The sequence below is a fragment of the Megalops cyprinoides genome, chromosome 21 (assembly GCF_013368585.1).
Source record: "Megalops cyprinoides isolate fMegCyp1 chromosome 21, fMegCyp1.pri, whole genome shotgun sequence".
Lineage (NCBI taxonomy): Eukaryota > Metazoa > Chordata > Actinopteri > Elopiformes > Megalopidae > Megalops > Megalops cyprinoides.
Window position 1 is genome coordinate 11,985,743 of NC_050603.1, and position 19,730 is coordinate 12,005,472.

Sequence of the window (19,730 nt, forward strand, 5' to 3'; positions counted from 1 at the left end):
CAACACACACACACACACACACAGGCCTGTGACACAGGAGAAGCTGGAGACGGCCAGAGCGGGATCACTAGGGAATCTCTTTATTTTAGAGTGGCAGTGAATACAAAGTGGGGAGTAGGAATTCTGCATTTTGCTCACTTTATTTCAGATGTCTCTAGACACAAAGCTATGCTGAGCTTTTGCCATTCAACAACAGCAAGGGAATCCTTTCCAGGTTATCAGCCTCTAAAGCAAAGTACAACCATGCCTGGCTGTGTTACTGGGTTTGACACAACCCATCAGCTAATAGTGCACTAACATATTATCACTTACTCAACTGTGCATCCTGAGAGAACTGGCTTGAAATTTTTAGCTATGCATACATCAAGCACAGCTGGTAATTAACTCTGACTGGTTGCTGACACTCTCTTCCTCACATGCCAGCAGGGGTAACAGCCAGACACTACATTTGAATCAGATGACATCTCAGAGATCAGTGTGGGGATACGAGCATCTCCCGGGATTATAGGACAGGTGCCATGAAAGGGAAACACTGTATACAGTCAATCTCTGAGACCTGCATACCCTTGTAACAATACATACTTTATCAGAACATACATAACATGTATATTCATACATATAGCATGTAATCTCAGTGGGATTACAACCGGAGCAGCTACATCACATGCAGAGAGTATGGAATTATCAGATATGCAACTATAGGGAGATTATTAGGTTTTTTTGTGTACTTTACCTTTACCTGTAATCTACCAAATCTGCTTTACATGAAAATGACTGATTAGCAGTACATAAATGATAGGATGGTAATGGTAAAACAATCACAGTACAGATTGTTTTCCAAGATGATAATCTCTCACTCAAAATATGTCATCTACAGTGGATGTCCACCAGATTGCTTACTTGCATGCAGTGCCACATTTTGGCACTTCACTTGTACAACCATATTACCTAAGAGTGCACACAGTATTTGTGCCACTTTATCCAAGACAGCTTTAGTTCAACTGAACTGGGAAGAAAAGAGCAGGTAAACCACGTAATCCGACATGTGAAGTCTCACATCTTTGCAGTTACTGCCACCTCAAATAAAACCAGCAACATTCCCATTTCACTTTCCCGACACTACCACACAAGGAGGCTATTACAGATCTACCATCTACTCGTGAGGGTTACAGACGACAACTGTGTTCACCACTTACAACAAAAATCAAGCCCAAGGTTAAACAAAATTTTGTATGCACGGAGGGTCAGTATTAACAGAAAGAGACAATTAACCCTTTCCAGTCAGGCAGACTGTGGGGCTTTGGCGCATCCAGTTGCTTTGCTGAATGCTTCAGTCAAAGAACTGTAAAGATCCAAATACCCTCAGATTGGGAAGTACAACAATTGACCACTATTTGACCAATCACAGAGCTCAGACAGAACTTCCACAATTCTGGTCCATGAACACCCCCCAAACCTCATGCTTTTACATTATGCTGTTCCTGATCCCCGTTTCAATTTGGCAAGAGAAACTATGTGGCTATGCAGACACATACAATACAGAGATGAAGAGTGTTCATGTTGGTCTTTCTCCATTGAGGGACATCATTTCAGAGCAAGTTGGTCTCTACACCTAGCAACGAATACTGTACACAACAACATTCAGTTCAGGCCTTAGGCAAGGCAATGTACACTTCTGACAACTGCCTGAATCCTAACACATTCATTCAAACACAAATACAGTGTCTGTCACTTTCTGGAAGCTAAGTATTATGGCACAGGTGCATCTTGTGTCTGCATTTTTTTTTTGCTAAGCTTCCTTTCAGGCAATCAATAACAGGGGTTAAGCTCTTACAGGAATTCAGAGATACTGAGCTCCCCTGGCCGTAAGAGTGGGCTAAAAATCATACCAGGCTGATAAGGGAACAGAGATGGAGGCGGGCCGGATCAGTGTTGGGAATCCTGCGTTGATACCACTAGAAGACAACGAGGCACAAATCTGAACTTTGACCTCTCAGCTAGATGCAACTTCCAAACTTGGCTCCTCTGTATGTTTTCCACGTCACCCTACGGACAGGTTTTGTCAGTTGTAATTAGTGAGCAGGTCTAAGTTTTGATTTGAGCAGGCTTCGGACAAACCCCCAGAATGCATCAGTACTTTGACATACCATTTCCTCAGATTAGCAAACCTGAAACCTATGGTAGTTAGACCGTCAGACTGCCGTTTCCTCACAATAAAACAACCACAACAAGAACAGACTGGGTGCAAAGTTTGGAACTACCATCCAGGTAAGTAGGTCAAAGTCTTAACCTGGCCTTGACCAGAAGTTCCCAACTATGGTCTTGGAGAGCAACAATACAGCTGATACCACCTTAAATCACCAATCAATAAAGAATGATAATCATCATAGTACTGGTTGGTCAGTCTAAAGCAGTGGTTCCAAAACTGTGGCTTGTGAGATACATGTGAGCAACACGTCATACCCCATCCATGGACACCCACACTGACCAAACTGCATACTGTAGTGGGAACAATAAACACTTATTTTGTCAAAAGTAGGTCACATGCATTCAAAAACGAAACCGCTACAAGCAACAATGGGTGGCTAACAGGAAATGGATGTATGCATTCATTAAGCAGGCTGTGGGCATGACAGGTTTGGGAACTCCTGCTCTAGAAACAATTCCAAACAGACTCAGAGTATCACTTGAAAACGTCACTTGATGTGAGCTTGTGTTTGTACTCTGAGGGAGTGATTCAGGGTGGCTGCATGGTCTTTCTCCAGACTGTGTTGGGGACCTCTGTTCTAAGGTCTGAGAAATGTTGGATAAACCCCTCCTGTACTCACACAATGGATTCTCAAAGCTTCTGCACTCAGATCACTGCTGCTCCACTGAGTTACATTTAAAAAAAAAAAGAAAATAAATAAACTCCCAGCCATTCCTTGCTGGCCAGATATGTCAGCTTATTTCCCAAATATATATATACGCTGCTGGTAGGAGAATGGAAACTAAGTCAAGGATTTGTGATGGACGGGGTTGAAAAATGTACACACACACTCACACACAATCAAAAGAACTCAAGTTAGACTTTGGTATGTTGGAATTTCAAAAATTAGTAGGGAGAGAGTAGATACAAATATAAAATATGTCTACTTTTTCTTATGTTTTTTTATTACAACACAATATTGAATTTGTGAACAAACATAAATTTTGCACAAATAATTTCCTAAAGTTTATTCCTTTTAGAATTTTGCTTCCAGCCAAGCACACAATTGGCTAGTAGAATGTCAGCTGGGCTAGTAGGAAACCCACTTCACAAGCCCCCCGGTTAGTGGGAAATATATGTGAAGGCCTCAAACTGGGTGAGTCCAGAGGCAGGGACACGGGAAAGGAGGCGCAGGGATATGGGAAAGGAGGCGCAGGGATGGACTCACCTTGCTGGACTGCATGTCCTTCTGCGGGGAGGACGAGACGGAGGGGGGGTATCGGCGCGTTTGTGTGGCTCTCTGCTCGTACAGAGCGGGCTGCCCCGCCACACCCGCCGACCCTGCCTGAGGAGGGTACGAGGGGCCGCCTCCCGGGAGAGCGCTGCCCTGATAGCCTTGGTCCTGACTTGGGTTGGGGATGGCGGGTGCAGGTTCACTGGAACAGAAAGCAGAGTGTCACTATACAGCGCCTGGCATTCAACACCTCAAGTAAAGTGTATGTGTGGCTATGGGGTGCATTTTCACATGTTTTAAAGGAGTCGTTCTCAGGTATGTCAGGTATAATGATCACACACCCCAGCGTGGCTAAAAAACACAGAATTTGGGTGTGGGGTTCGCTTTTGATGGGCCCCCAGCGAGCCGAGCCGTGGATTCTGGGATGAGGGTAGGTTACCTGCTCGCGCTGGTGTAGAGGCTGTTTTGGACCTGGGTGCCTGGAGCACTGGTCACCGGCGTCGTGTCGTACTCAGGCAGCACCGGTTCCGACCCGAACTGCAACGCCCCGAACTGCAGATTCAACCCAGAGATGTCTGCGGAACCGGGCATCTCTACCGCAAGTGCTGGGATCTGCAGGAAACAAAGAGACATCCATCACAAGGCCTGCAGAGAAACACAAGCTGGCTCGAAATCAGGTGGTCACCCTGGTCAGAGTCCAGAAGCTGCACAGCACACACAGACCTATAACAGCTCAGCCTCACTGCTGAAGTGGGAAGCTAAACACAGCTGGGAATGCCTCTGCAGGATAGCCCCAGTGCACCAGGAATGACAGAGCATCATTCTCCTCTTTATTTTCTTTGGTGATGGTGATCATTCTACATGCTTCAACCCCAAATCTGATACGCAAAAAAGTGAATATATTTATTTTGGATAGTTCCCCATGACATGTGAAGGACAGTGGGATATGTGAGCGCTCTCCATGGACTTCCTGAATCAAAGCGTTTTCCCAGCTGATCAGGGCGGTGCACGCGGTACGGTACCTTGGTGGTGATGGAGGTCCTCTTCTTCTGCTGCTTCAGTTTGTGCTGCTGCAGGGGCTGGGGGCTGGAGGACTGCGGGTCCGAGGAGCCGGGGGACACCTGCTGGCCCGGGACAGGGGCGGGGGGCTTGGAGAGGGGGGAGGACGGGAGCGGCATGGGGGCAGGGGCGGTCTGCGGGGGCAGGGAGGACGACGGGCCTTTGTCCTGGAGGAAGGCGTCCATCATGGAGGAGGCGGAGGAGGCAGCCGGCTGGTAGGGCTGCCGCTTGGTGAAGGAGGCGTGGACCGCGGGCTCCGGCTGAGGCTTCAGGTCTGGAGGCAGGGGACAGAGCATGAGGGTCAGTAAAACTGCACTTTTTGAACACAGACCATGTGGGCCACGAGGCTACTGACTGGCCAGATGCCATTTTTTGTGTGGCTGAAACAAATTACATGAAAGATTTTTCCTGTCTTTAAAAGGTCTTTAAATGGGGAAACAAACATTGGTCGAAATTTCAATATGCATTAACTGAATAGTTTTTATTTTTGCGGAACTATTAGTTTTCATTAAAACAATTGATTACACCAGTCAATACTGTGCCATATACAATACAAGATATGAAAAACAAAGAGACATGGTGCTCACTCCAAACATGGGTCTAAAACACAAGGCAAACCCTCTCTCACTCACAATAATGCACATTCCCTCTTATTTTCATTCATGTAAGAACTGGAGGAGACCGCTCTTGCCAATGGATAAAAGATAAATGTTCCACTTTAATAAAGTATGTATGTGACCACTCGGTGTCAAAACTTCCATTGCCATTGGGAAAAACCCTACATGCCCCTCACCGTACTGCCCCAGTGCAGAGGGACTCGTATCCCAAGAAGAGGACGCTGGATTGGGGGGCCCGGTCTGGGAGTGCTGGGCGGCCAACTGGGCCAGCGCCTGGGCTGTCTTGAACTGCTCCAGGAACTGAGAGCCGCTTGTCGTCCCTCCAGTGCTCCCCTTGGGGTCCCCGACCTCGCTAAAGCTCTTGCTCAGCATACTGGCCTACAGAGAAAGAGGGGAAAGAGCAAAAACAGAGGGTGAATGGGGGAATTGACTGTGCCGGGAAATATGTGGGTGGGGGTTATTTAAAACACCAAGCGTCCTTCCGAGCCAATGCAAGCATTTGGTAATCACTCTTTCTGAAATCAAATGTTATTCAGTACAACACACTTAACCATTAGGTTCCAGCAAAAGACAACACACAAAAAATGTCAGCCAGGTATATCAAAGCTCCCACATCTCTGTAAAGCAGCAATTGCCCCCACAGCGAGTAAAGGTCATGTAGTGTGGGAAACTGGAGGAAAGCCAAGTCTGTGCACGCTCTGAGACCCGTGGGCTTGCCTGTACACTGACCATGCTGTGCTGGGGGTAGGGGGTGCTGGAGGGGGGCTGCGACAGCGGGCCACCCTGCTTGGAGTTACTGAAGACCAGCGCCTGGGAAAGGGAGGGGGGCTGAGGGGTCTCCAGGGGGGCAGCCTCCGTCTCCGAGGACGAAGACGGGGGCGTCTTCCCCAGCAGGACCGCCAGGTCGATTCTGTTGGACAGAGGGGACACATGGTTAGAGAACAGCCGCAGGTGTCTCCACTGCAGAGCCTACACAGCTGCTGTTACAAACCCCATCTAAAGCAAAATGTTTTAGAATGTTCTGTGGATACTGACACCCCTGTTGCCCCATGTAAGTGTATTTATGTCTACATAAAACAGAATATGACATTAGTGCAGGGATTGCTAGTATACGTGCAAGCCATAAATCACAGAAATGTACTCAATGCGGTAAGTCTAGGAAATGCATACACTAGCAGAGCGTATTCCTACAAACATGATACAGTTTGGACTTTAGTGTGAGCGTGTGACCAGGAATCAACCCAAATCCAAACAGAATTTGATTCCAGAATTTGAATGAGGTCTCGCTTCATTTGTCACGGTAACTTGGCGCATTTTGTTTGGAAATTGTTCTGTGTAAAAACAAACAGGTCTCAGTGTACTCTCACGAAGGAAATGGGCTTGGATTTGCAGCTGAGGTCGGATTGCCTCAGTTGGGCAGTCAGTGAAAAGCTCTGAGCAGTGGAGTCGTTTGTCATCTGGCAAAGCAGAAACGTTTTTGTTGTTTGAATAAACTGCAGTACAGTATACATTCAGTGGCAGGGTCTCCTCTGTAACAACAAGATTAAACTGAGGTATAAACTGTGAGGAGAACTATGCACCTGCTCAGAGGCATTCACATAAACCATGACTTTAGCAGAAGCAGAAGTGAACCCAAAAACTGTCCAAAAGGACAAATCCTTACTGCCAGTCAAGCATCTGCCAATAAGGCAAGACAAGCAAGACATTCGTTTTTTAGTGGTAATTTGATATGAAACAAGCCTTTCATTTTTATCGTTTCAGATTCACTTTTTTATGTTTGTGCCATCACGGAAGTCTTCATTTAACAGGATCCACAAACACCATTCTCCCAAGCCCTCCAGCTTGTCAGTAACAGTGAATGATTTTTCACACCCCACACGGCTGTGAACAGGGACTGAATGACCCACCTCTGTCCCGCAGTGATGGTGACATTCTCCTGAGGGAGGGGCATGGAGGCCACGCTTGAAGCTGTGAAGATTTTAGTCTCTGACAGCTGAAGAGAGAGGACACACACAATATCATCAGACCTTTCTATAGTGGTTCAAAGCTAAACAGTAGTTACATCAGTAACATACTAGTGACTAGTAACATCAACCTCGTTAGCTCTCATGCACTGTGTGTAAAAACAATAATTACATGCTTGCATTTTGCCACTTTTTTTTTTTAGCTTAATTCTCATTTACTGTGCCCCTTACAGTTGTGTACCTTTGGTGCTTACTGCTCTGTGACTGCCATGATTGCTTTGTATGCTGAACTGGATAAGTGGGTGTGCCATATAATTAAATGAAAGAAACTTTGATAAACTTCCTCCTCCTGCCCACAGCAGCCATGACACTCACGTCTTCATTCCAGTCCTCGGTGCCCCACTCCTCGGTCGCTGTCCTCCACGCCCCTGGGTTCACAAGGGAACAAATGGTTACATCAATCAAAGCTCACATTCCCACCCTCTGAATCCTACTCCCTAGCTAACCAGTTTAAGCAAATTCACTTGTGTCGTATTCGTAACTTCCTCTCATACAGGCCTTTTGAGACTGAATTGCATTTTATTAGCTCATCAAAGTTAGGTCGAATTGTAGTGTGACCCTGTCATTTTATATTCTTCCTGAGTCTTCCTATAATTGTTCAAGCTCTTGAGACTGTCCCCATTGAGTTACAATAGCCAAATTATGGCAGGGTAAAAAAAAAATCCACATATCCATCAACACAAATATTAGCTGATAATATTCACATACTCTTCAAACTCCACATATAACAATGAAGCTCAGAATTTCTGAAAACTGTGTAAACACTATCTACAGACAGGAGCCACTCGAGCCAAGAGAGAAATAAATCCTACCGGGAGCAGAGTCAAATTTTCTGGGATAATTTGTTCCCTCCACCCCAGAGAACTCAAGCCCTGGAATGACAGAGGGAAGGGAACAAGATCAATACCAGCCAAAAACACATCAGCTTCACTGTATCTCCAGTTCTGACAGAGCTGTCTTTCCAGACTTATATTAGGCATCAAGGGCAGTATAGCCAATACAGGCAGTCCAGCCACAAGCAGTAACAAGTGACATATGTTGGCATATGATTTGGCTAATGGGCCCAGTCTCCCTCCCTAGCAGATGTGCCCAAAGGCCAGTGACAGCAGTGGGCAGGAGACTCAACACTAGGAACAGCAAGGTTTCATTAACCCCATAATGGATGGAGTGATCAGTGACCAGCGACTCGCTCATCTGAACCAGTAACGTTATTCTGCTGAGGAGAGCCAAGTTGCTTGGTTCCCTAAAACAGGTCAGTGCAGCATCCCCTCTCATGGAGTCTATGAAGATTCAGTCCCACAACACTCCCCAACAGCCCCTATTGGGGCAGCTACTAGAGGTGGCATTGGGGAACAAGGAAAGACAAATGTACACCGCTCAAAGCTAAGCAGGCAGACAGCTTTTTAAATGGCTCTCTCACTGCATTAACTAGACAGACGGGCAAACGAAGATGCAAACGCAGAAGGAGCCCCGCGCGCTAGGAGACACACAGACAGGCACTCACTGGTTCCATCCTCTGGCTCCAGGTTGCCCGTGTTGCTCCAGGTGCCGCCTCCCCCGTAGCTCTCCTCCGCCTGGGCCGGCTCGGCGTAGTCTGCAGGGTTAAACGTCCTGCAGGAGAGAGGAGCCGTCAGTCAGGGGGGCGCCTGGAGGACGCGCGGGTTACCTGCACTGCTGGTGACATTCACCAGAATTCTATTAGTCTACGAGGCCGGGTATTTAGGGGAATGAATTTCCAGTTAAATTCTTGAAAAAGGAAACACACGAAACACAGGAAGCAAGGGAATAATCAGAACGAGCATTTCCTGAATCTGTGTGGGGGGGAAAAATTCAGTACAGCACTGTTATGCATTACCAAAAACAACAACATGAGAGAGAGGGGCATATTTGAGAAAAATCCAGGCTGTGCTTGACAGTCACTACTGAGTCAGTGCCAAGAGACTTGGCACGCTCACAGTTCAAAACCTGGCATATAGAGGAATCATTCTAATCAGAGACAGAAGGACAATTATACAGTACACACACCCTCCCCCACACTTAATACTATCACACTCATTCAGATACACCCATTCTGCTGGGCTGTGTGCTATGTTATCTATGTCAATCTTTCTCTGCTCAGTCAAAACTCAACTGTTTAGTAAGAGGGAGTTATTAGCAGGGAAAGCGGAACATATCAGTCCCGTAAGTGACGAATGGGAACAGGGCGCTGGCACCTCCATTTATGCCTGGACTGGAAGATACTGGAGGGGCGGGGCACTTGGACAGACTGGTTTTTATGGCCCGCTTAGCTGGCGCAGGCCATTTTCACAGTAAACCGGAGACGGGTTCTGGAAATTGGGAGTGACTCGATTTCCTAAACATCTGACGGACAAACTCCCTGAATGTCTACACAAAGGCCAAAGCGAGTTCCTCTGTGCTAGCTGCCATGTTCATGCCACTTGCCTGTCCTGCCTGCCGTCCACTCGCACCCTCACATATAGACTTATAGCGACACACAGCTTGCGAGTCACTCACCTCTCGTCTCCTGAAAAATCATATCTTGCCCCCTTATCAATCTGGCTTTAGAGAAAAACAACAGCAACAATTACAGCAGCCCAAAAAGCACATTGTGGAACAATGTCAACGGAAAGTGACTGCGTGTGTGTATGTTTGTGTGTGTGTGTGTGTGTGTGTGTGTGTGTGTGTGTGTGTGTGTATTTAGATGGAGGAGTAGGGAATGCCACCTGCAGTATCAGAAATGCCTGATGAAATCAAACTGCTGTGCTCCAACTAAATAACAATATTTGCATGTATGCAATATATACAGTATCTGCAAAAACCAAAACTGTGCACATGGTGTAAAGGACAGAGATGACAAGTGAAGGATGTGTGACATTTTGCCTGAAGGGGTTGATCTCATTAATTAAGGTATGACACAGCAACCAGGAAATATAAATGTAGGAAATAGGAATGTAAATGCACTAAGGCAGCACTGAGTTTTTTTTTTTTTCTGAACAGCACCCAGAAAAGATACGAAGAAAAGAAATCACTCGACACTTAGTCATTTATTCATTTGCATAGACTGAGTGTCTGAGAGAATGTAGTGTTAATACACACTTGCAGGATTGCATTGTATGAAAGGGGTGGCAGCACCACACCTCTGCAGGTGCAGAAGGTTTACGTAACGTCCCCAAACGTTCAAACTGGTGTGAGGCAGAATAGGGATAAGGAATATGGCAGAATTAGCTGAAGTTGTGATTACAGAATGAATGCTGCCAAACAACAGCTCAAAACACACACTGCACAGGCTTGTCAGTTTTATCTGCGAGGGAGAGGGGGAGACGATTAGAGCTAAGAAACACACGCATGCAAAACGAAAGCCAAACGAGAGGTGCGAAACAGAGGGGGGGGCTGCGCAGCACACCCGCGTTAGAGGCGTTAGACGCGTTCACCAAGCCTGGCCGTGTGTGCGTCTCCGAAACATTCGCAGTTACGGTTAGTCTGTCAATCGCAAACAGATGCAAACGCAGGCAAACGCTGCACACAGCAAGCCCCACACACTTCACTCGCAAACCAGAGCTGCATTGTACTGAACAGTAAGATGGAACGATGGATATCAGGGGAAACAGAAACGCATAAACTCCGCAAAGCCCAGCAGAGGAGAACTGGGCAAACGCTGAATATCGCAAAATTAGTATCATATGATGATTTGCGGCTGTTTGGATTCATTAACCTCCGTTTAAGGACAGCGATTCTATGAACTGAGCATCTTTTAGATTAAGTCAAACCAAAATGGCTGAGACACAGAAGGCCATGCACCCGAACTGGCGTAATTAATTCAGCTCTAACTTTAAAATCTGAAAACTGACTGAATAAAGCTGTAACAAAGCTGCATAGCCGCAGACTATAAAGAAGCTCCCAATCAACCACTACCAGACACACACACGACTATATCTGTAAAAGCTCTTCATTGAAAGTGTCACACAAGCTCAGTTTCACAGCACAGGCAAACCAAGGGCTTCACTCAGTGCCCTCCCCACTAAACAACCCAGTTCAGCACAACATGTCCAAAGAAAAAAGGCTGGGAACATGCACTCATGACATACAGACTGCACCTCTGCTGAATCTCCAACAGCATACCCCCTCTTCCCACAAACCTGGTCCTGGAATGCCTTAGACTAGCTGTACATCTTTGATCAAGTGAAATCCCCAATTACTTGGGTAAAGACCCAGGAAAACCCCTTTTGTATGGAGGCCATTGATGAGTGCTGAATGGAAAATCCAAACTAGGCACTTAGCCAAACTGCAGTATGTTTTCTCAATATTTTACATGCTGTGTCCTATTGTAATTAACACTGAGATTTGTTTTATTTATATTTTCACATGCTCTATTGCACTCTATAAAAAATAAGTCTTACATGTTGTGAATGACCCACAAATATTTTTGTTGGGGGGCTGAATATTGTATTGGTGATTTCACTCAAGGTTGTGGCTAGGAGATGTGACTGCATCCTGAATGCTAACCTCAGAGGCCCTCAAAGACCAGGGTTGGACATAAACCAACAACTCTCCACACACTGACACACACCCACTCTTAAACCAACCTCATTAAAGACAACCTCACCCCAAATCCCAGTCAAAGAACAGCACAAGCTGTACCACTGAAGTGTCTCTACACGGATGCTGCTTACTTTTCTGCCATTGTTTCACTTTTGCCACAAGAAGGAAAAGCCAAACGGGGGGGGATCTCAAATGCAGTAAGGGGCTTTTCCACAAGTGAGGTGCCATTCCCTCCATTTTAGGAAACGGGGGAGCTGGTGCTGTTCTTTGAAAAGGGGTCACAATGTGAATGAGCTTCGCTAGGTGACAGCAGCGTCAGGCGAGAGACAGGAATGAACACCCGCTCTGAGCAGCACGGGGTGCACACTTACCCCATGCCCTGCGCCGAAAACCTCCCTCCTCGCCTCCCGGCACCCCCTAGAGAGAGTGAGACCAGAAAATCAAAAAGCAGCAGTCATTTCCTTGAATCAAGTCACTTAAACATGCCACAGCATGTGTACAATCTAACCAGCAATGCAAAAGAGGATACAGATTGAGCCACCCTACCATGCACTGATATTACCCCACACAAAGTGGCAACTGAATCTATGCACTAACACAGACAAAACGAGAAGGCAACATGGAAATTTTGAGCAGGATAGGCGTTACAAATGCTAATTACTAACACACTGACCTGACCTGTCGGTGAACAAATGACCTGAAAATGAAACGCTTAGTAGCAAACAGACCCTGACTCTGTTCCAGAGTATTCGGCTAATTTAATTACTTGCTGAAGGGTCTGAAAATGATTCTGGGCTGGACGCAGCAACTTCATCCCGTTTCAAAGATTGCGTCAGCATTATGGCAGGGAAGGGTTCCGAAAACCAGATGAACGTGGGAGGGATCTGGCCAGACTCTGAGAAATTCCCCCTCGCCAAATACTGTCTGGCGACCCTGTCTCCGCCTTCCTCACCCAATCTACCTGATGTTACAAATTTCATCATGGCAGCCACCAAGACTGGACTGCTATTCTTTTATGGAGTCAAAACAAAATACAAGGTAAGCCCAAGCCCAACAAAAGGTCGGTCATGATAGTGCAACCTTGACAGTTTTTACCCTTGGCGCCTTTTAATGTAGCGTTAGACTCTGAGCTGAGGATCGATGCGATTGACTCAGCAAACGCAGCCTTTAATTGTGGCTTGTGCAGACCCACCTCTGCCTCTCCCTCTCCCGCGGCGGCCGCGTTCTGTGCCCCGTCCCGACACCCCCGCAGCCTTGCCACCGTCCAAACCATTCTCCTGCCCACGAACTGCCAGAGGCCCCAGAAAGAAGGAGGGCAACGGGAGATAAAGGACACAGATAGACAGGGGTTACACAGGCAGAAAAGGTGCCCAATGTCTGTGCTGGCAGGACAATACTCTTCACACTAGGGCTGAATCTCACCAGTTAAAAACATAGCTGAACTGTTAATATTTGTAGTCACTGTGATAGCTTATGGTGGCTTCACAACCTTCCACTTCTATTTTAGCTGCTGCTGCGTGAACTCTGGAAGGCTGTATTTGAGAAGTACAGTACCACTCAAAAGTTTGGACACACCTACTCATAAAGGTTTTTCCTTCTACTATTTTCCAAATTTTAGAATAATAGTAAAGACATCAAAATTATGACATAACACAAAAGGAATTATGTAATGACCAAAAAACCAAAAACAAATGAAAACTCCTATAATTTAGATTCTTCAAAGTAGCCCAAAACTATTTTTTAAAAATATTTTTTGGAAAGAAATTCATACACAGGCATCAATTTCACCATTACTAATTATCTAAGAAACAAATTCCAAGCATTTAAAAGCATAAGTCTTCAGATCAAAATGTCTTTGAATGCCTGTTTCCCATTATATTATTCAGGTGTGTCCCAACGTTTGACTGGTACTGTATCCTTCCGGCATGCTTTCCATGAGTGCGGCTTTGCCGTGGCGGTGGGGTGCACTCACACTCCCGTCCCCGGCTGGCCCCCCTGCCCCGGCGCGGAGCTCCCCCTCGCCGGCGCGCCCCGTCCCGTTCGCCTCCCCTCTCCCTGTTCTCCTTCCCTTCCTCGCTCACTTCCGTTTGCCCGCTCTCCTTCTGACCAGAAACGCCCTTTTTCTTGCCCACCATCTCCCATGAATCCTGAGCGGGGAAGCAGAGGAGAGAAACGTTATAAAGAAGAAACTGGAACATTTTTTTCGGATAAAAGGGAAGTCCTGTGCTCTGGATGAAACGCAGACATAAGGTTACCTACACATGAAATTTTCAACTACAGCTCCTTACATCACTAACGTAATTCAAACTGCAACACCTGTCTTGTAACCACCCTCACCATTCCTAAGTGTACACACACACATTTACCCATTCCCTCTCCAAGCTAATCACACACTGAAAGTGCAAAACCTCCCACTTATTGTCCGTTGTCCTTGTCTTGGGGAGGGGTCATAAAAAGAAATGCCTTTCACTTCCCAGACAACTCTCCCAGCTTTCAGTTTCTTCACACCAGGGGTGTCAATCTCAAAACACAGAGGCCAGGTCCGCATGCCAGTGTTCATTCCAACCAATTAGCCTGGCTTAACTGGCCAAATTAATTCATCAGCTGTGCGCAATTACATTAACGTGTACGCTAATACAAAATACACAGCGGCAAACTATTTCAGGCCTTAATAAGTTGCTGCTGTACAAGTCTTGTTTTATCGTTTTGCATTTGTGTGTCCTAAGGGGCATTGTGTGTCCCTCTGCAATGTAACAGATTTCTCCATGTAATCCTCATTTTAAGATACTGAACAATACGGCTGATCTGGGGCCAGTGTTTATGTGCTCCCTGCTTTGATACACAATAAAAAGTGTAATTGGCATGCATCAGCTATTAAGCATGCATGGTACTCAACATACAACGAAAGATTTGTTATTACTTTGAATGCTGTCAATCTAACAGTGTGAAGAGATGGGAAACACAAACATCATGTTCAAGTGATTGTAGCAAAACCTGCCCTCCACACACCTTTTAGTTGTGAATTTACATAAGATTTACATTATTGCAAATCAATAATATATCAACTCTGTATACGTTAGCAGTACAGGTTATTTTACTTTCCTATCTGAAACTCTTTAAACAGTCAAGGAAGGTTTAAGTACTGCAAGAAGAAGTATACTGTTATAATAAAATGAATTTATTTCTGAAGCATAACGTGTACATCTACAGTTTGGTCAAACTCCCAAATGTCTTCACTCTGTCACACGTTCAATGTGTTCCATAGTACAGGTTTGGGGTACACCTTGAAGGTGAGAAATTATGGCCTTCCAACACTGGAAGAGCTGCTGTTTTTGGATGTTATGCAAACTAGTAACTGTCACCAACCCATACAGAAAAACCAATGAAATTAAGATGTTTTCAAACAGCCCATCTTCAAGACCCAGGGCAAGCCCTGAACGTAACTCCTGACACCACAGGCAGGACTCACAGTGTCAGGACTGCCCTCCAGCAGCACGTTGATGGCTCTGTTGACGTCTCCGTTACAGTCGTGCAGCGCAATCATTGACTCGTCCTGGTCTTTGCCTGTGATATCAACCAGCTGACAGAACAGGAGGGAAAAGGGGAGAGAGTTAGAAAATGAAAATAATAAACACTTCAGACATGCAACACACATCAGTCTACCAGTACAAGTCCCAATAACGGTCTCAACGGCGAGTTCAGGAACACAGGAGCATTATGTGAGCCTGGCGTTGCCCTCTGACTCAGAGGGAGGCTGAGAGAGAGCATCTGGTACCAGCGCTAGCTTATTGTAGCACACGCCATCCTCCCTTCATAAGTACTGTGGGAACCATGAAGGGTCTACTGATATGTGGGGAGGTTACAACCCACCTACAGGACAAGCAACTAGATCATTTACTCTTGTAAGTACTTACAGATACAGCACAGGAAGGTTTCACTAAATTACTACGTGATTGTTTCTACTCGACTACTTCACCAAACTACTACTTAAAATATGAATCTGAATCAAGAAAACGCACACGCCTGGGTTTTACTCTAGTAACACTTGTGCACTTTATCCCATTGTAAGCATGAGATCCCCTCTTGGCGAGTTTTCATGATCTGGCCAATAGTGAAGTCTTGTATTCAAAATGTGGGACAGTGCTTTAAGCGGCTAACAAAAGGTTCAGTGACAAGCCGTGTTCTTGTTCCAATCGCTGGTGTGAGGTTTACCCAATCACTCAGTCAATCACCCTTTATTTCATTACATTGCTGCTCCCTACCCTGATGATAAAAAAACCACATAAACACAGTTCAGATGTGTTGAATTACACATGCAGTGGGTGCATTGGGCAGAGTTTGGTCACATCTTTCAACAACGGACTGGAATTCATCAGTGTAGCCGTCTGGACTGCCTGTTGGAGTAAGCCAACTAAAGCCCAAAACGAATGAGCGGCAGCCTACCTGCTTGACCTTCTCCTCAAAGTCAGCGTCGTTGTGGTCCGAAATCATCTGTGCGAGTCGGATCTGCTCAGCTGTGGCCTGGAAGACAGAACGGGGGGAGGAGTCGTTAGTCTGACACATTCTTCAAGCAACCCCAAAGCGCCCACTTCCCACATACACAAAATACACAGGGGAAAGGGGATTCTCACAGCCGATAATTCAAATGCATCCGCTTGCTCGCCTTTCTAAGCACGCCAAGGCCGCTCCATACACGCCACGCTCTCTACGCCAAGCTGAAGACCGGCAGTTTCCATTTTGTTTTATTGGCCACACACATTCACATGAATTAACTTCGAACACAAACAGAAGGAGTGAAGTTTGCGCTAAAGGCCATAACACAGAAAGCAGCTTTTTCATCATTTTATTTGCTTAACATATGTTAAGGATTTGTCTCCCCCACAGGTTGTGCATTTTACCCATGCCTTCTGTTCATACAGAAACAGCTACAACCCACATGTATGTCTGTGCCAACTCACTGGTAAAATGGTGCTGGAGAAAGCGTAATGCTTCCATATCAAGCCTTGTAAGTACACACACAGACACACACATAAACAATGTGACACTGAAGCTGGTGACTGTGGTCCTTCCATCACCAAGTCACACTTCCTCTTAGTCATTGTAAGGCAAAAAGCAAGATTTCCTTAGAAAGAACTTTTTTTTAACCGTAAACTATGGTCCATTTTCCAAGCTTGCGTTTGTAATTTGGCACACGAAAGCCCAGCTGAGATTAAACTTTTCTAAAGAAAGGTGGCTGGCACTCGGGGCAGTGTTACCTGTGGCCTCTGCTTGTGCTGTGTCTGGCTCTGTGTCTGACTCTGTGCCTGCTCCCAGCTCCCCCGGGCACGGTTGCTGCCCACTGATGTCATCATTTACAGTATATACAAATAACAGTATTTACAAACGAATAACACCTAGGAGAGAAAGGAAGAGAGACAGATGGCATTGTCAATCAACAAACTTGAGTAATGGAAATCAGATAAACAATACCTTCCAAATCAATGTGCAATGCGCAGTCATTGTCCACAAAAATCTAAATTTGTATATACGCCCTTGACTTTGAACAATTTCGGATGCTATCTATCGCAGTGTTAAGCCAGAGCGATGCGAGGTACAGACAAAAGTTACTCAATCCCTTACAGCCTCTGGTTATCAATATGGCACGCATCGCAACGGACCTGCGTGTTGGCCAGCTGGCAAACAACCCAGAAAGTGAAAGCTCTGCAAAAATGACCGAGAGACTCCAACTGGCAAAAGTTCACAAAATGCCAATCGACGCAAATAACAAACTGCTGTTTGCAGATTTAAGACTTAATCGAGCTAACCAGAACGCTGCCACCACCTGCGGCATTAATACGGCTAGCTACCTGCCTATGCCGGACGCTCTCGAAACTCCTCGCGTGTGATCCAGCATGTCATGGCTGATAATCAGCTACCGATGACAGGCTGAAAATGTAGCTAGCTATCTTAATTAGGCATTTAATTTCGTGGTCAGTGACCCCCCTTTATCATCAAAATAATCTAGGTACCAAAAGGAGGGAGTAAAGATGAAGACTACGAGACTAAAGAATCACTGCGCACTTTCTGGTTGCACCTGTAGCCGTCAGCTCGCAGCCCTAACTTAGCTACCGTTACATCAAACAAGACTTGGTTTTAGCTCGCTACCGATGGAGCGATCTAACTACATAAAGACAATTATGGCTTCTGGTTAGCTAGCCAGCTAGCTTTCTACAATGTACCATACGATCCACACTAAGAGGGATTTGCAGTTTGGAAAACGTCCAACACAGGAGAATTTATCAACCTTGTACAGTCGTAGCCATATCTAAAAATAAAATCCTTTGCTAACGTTAGGCCTTCTGATTGCCAGACAAGAGTAGCTACAGTCATAGCTAGCTAGAAAACTGCCTAGTTCCCAACTGAACTGGTATTAGTTGACGTAGCTAAGTGTTAGCTTAGTAGATAAGAGCAACCAGCCAGCTAGATAACATGGCTAATGTTTCATGTCCTAGCCGACTAGTTTAACTTGGTTAACTTTAGCCAGCTGGTTACTTTACGCTAAGCTAGTCTGTTAACGTTCACTCCTACTGAATTGAATAAACAACCCCAAATAACCACAGAAGAATGTTTAGCTAACTACCAGACATCACACAACAGAACTTGGCTAGGTTGCTATCTTAAGTTACCTGGCTTTCCACTCTAAATTTACTAGGTAACTCACGTTGCGAAAATACACCCAACAGAGCAGAGTTCAACTTCTTAATCGCTGGTTACCATAAAACCCTGGTTATCAATTGGCTAACTAGTTATGCCGAAATATTTATCACGCTCTGAGCTAGCTAACGAGCCAGTTAATTTCTTGTTCCGGTGTTACTTAGCTAGCTAACAGTTGGCCGACAAAATTAATTCACAACCGCCCGTGGCTAAAACCACCCAACTTGTTTACAGCAACATTGTGCATTTCTGAAAACCGTTGCAGTCTGTGCATTTCATGGCTTCCGTTCATCGCCACCTCAACCTCATGGCCGATAAAGCAGCCATTGCACTCAAACAAACCAGGTTGGGCAACATTAAGGTCCACCACAGTTGCTAACTCGCCGGGTATCCGTATATTTCGCCGTATTACAACATAACTAGCGTCGGATAAATTGAAAGTTCGCTCTAATAGTTACATTTCTTTACCAAACCCTTATATCCTTAATCGTTCCGGGTTTAAGGTAACACACAGTAGCTCACTCCCACAAAGGACCATCCCACCATGGCAACTCTTTCAGCGGGTGCATTCATATACTTGACACCGAGGCTTTCGCTAGGCCGCTAGGCCCAGAATAACGAAAATAAATAACGGGCGATAATACTGACCAGAAACCCGGTTGGAGCCCTGAAATTTAAGGCTTAAAAGACAAAGTGGTCTCGATTTCGACCTCAAAGCCGATGCTGGACAAAATTTAAACGCTTAAACCCTTAATCAATATAAGAAAATTAGCCGAATCGACTCGCGTAGACAATAAGCGAGACTCGGAATTTACCTGTTTCTTTTCCACACTGACACCCCGATAGCTGCGTCACGTGGCTAAGAGAACGCTCAGCGGCTTCAACAAGAGGATACCCTGGTCATGTGACCCGCTCTCCAAAACCCGCCATCGGTCAATCTTGCTATGTTCAATTCTCTTATTCCTAGAATCATGTGTTTGCACTACGAATAATATTTCACAATAAATGACAAAATTCTGTGACACAAGCATCATTATCTGACGTCTTAGAAATCGATGTTCATATTTTTGCTTTGAGAATGATATAAGGAGAATATTGGACCAAATCCACGCATAATGACATTTCCATAAATAACTCAGGGAAATAATTTGCATTTCTTGGGATTATGTATTTATTTATTTAGTTAGTTATTGTCTAATGCACGTTCTCATTTATCTTATATATTAATATGGCTGGATATCTGCTGAATACTTAATTCAGATGAAGCACTGCACTCGTTTTGCTGTAGGCTACAGCGGCAGGGTCTTCAGGACCAAGGATTCAATTAACCAACGTTATGATTAAAGATCAGTCTGGAATTATTGCGCCACGTTGCT

At 45.5% G+C, this 19,730-nt stretch overlaps 1 protein-coding gene across 8 annotated transcripts in view; it reads right to left on the reverse strand.

Annotated features, from left to right (window-relative positions):
- Positions 1–19,205, reverse strand: part of ubap2l (ubiquitin associated protein 2-like) — a 29,406-nt gene extending 10,201 nt beyond the window's left edge. For 2 of the 8 annotated variants that reach the window (XM_036555176.1, XM_036555171.1), the window contains exons 1-17: positions 19,170–19,205; positions 16,917–17,054; positions 16,105–16,182; positions 15,131–15,241; positions 13,634–13,808; positions 12,854–12,949; positions 12,033–12,078; positions 9,637–9,681; positions 8,627–8,733; positions 7,935–7,994; positions 7,438–7,490; positions 7,006–7,091; positions 5,828–6,008; positions 5,275–5,476; positions 4,445–4,755; positions 3,862–4,034; positions 3,417–3,624 (exon numbers count right to left, since the gene is read on the reverse strand). In XM_036555176.1, coding sequence (XP_036411069.1) covers positions 3,417–3,624; positions 3,862–4,034; positions 4,445–4,755; positions 5,275–5,476; positions 5,828–6,008; positions 7,006–7,091; positions 7,438–7,490; positions 7,935–7,994; positions 8,627–8,733; positions 9,637–9,681; positions 12,033–12,078; positions 12,854–12,949; positions 13,634–13,808; positions 15,131–15,241; positions 16,105–16,182; positions 16,917–17,012 — 2,028 coding nt within the window. In that variant the 5' untranslated portion in view covers positions 17,013–17,054; positions 19,170–19,205. Of the gene's footprint in view, positions 1–3,416; positions 3,625–3,861; positions 4,035–4,444; positions 4,756–5,274; positions 5,477–5,827; positions 6,009–7,005; positions 7,092–7,437; positions 7,491–7,934; positions 7,995–8,626; positions 8,734–9,636; positions 9,682–12,032; positions 12,079–12,853; positions 12,950–13,633; positions 13,809–15,130; positions 15,242–16,104; positions 16,183–16,916; positions 17,055–19,002; positions 19,149–19,169 lie in introns of those variants that run through there. The other 6 variants (XM_036555177.1, XM_036555173.1, XM_036555178.1 and 3 more) reach the window with 4 other exon arrangements.
- Between the last annotated feature and the right edge of the window lie 525 nt (positions 19,206–19,730).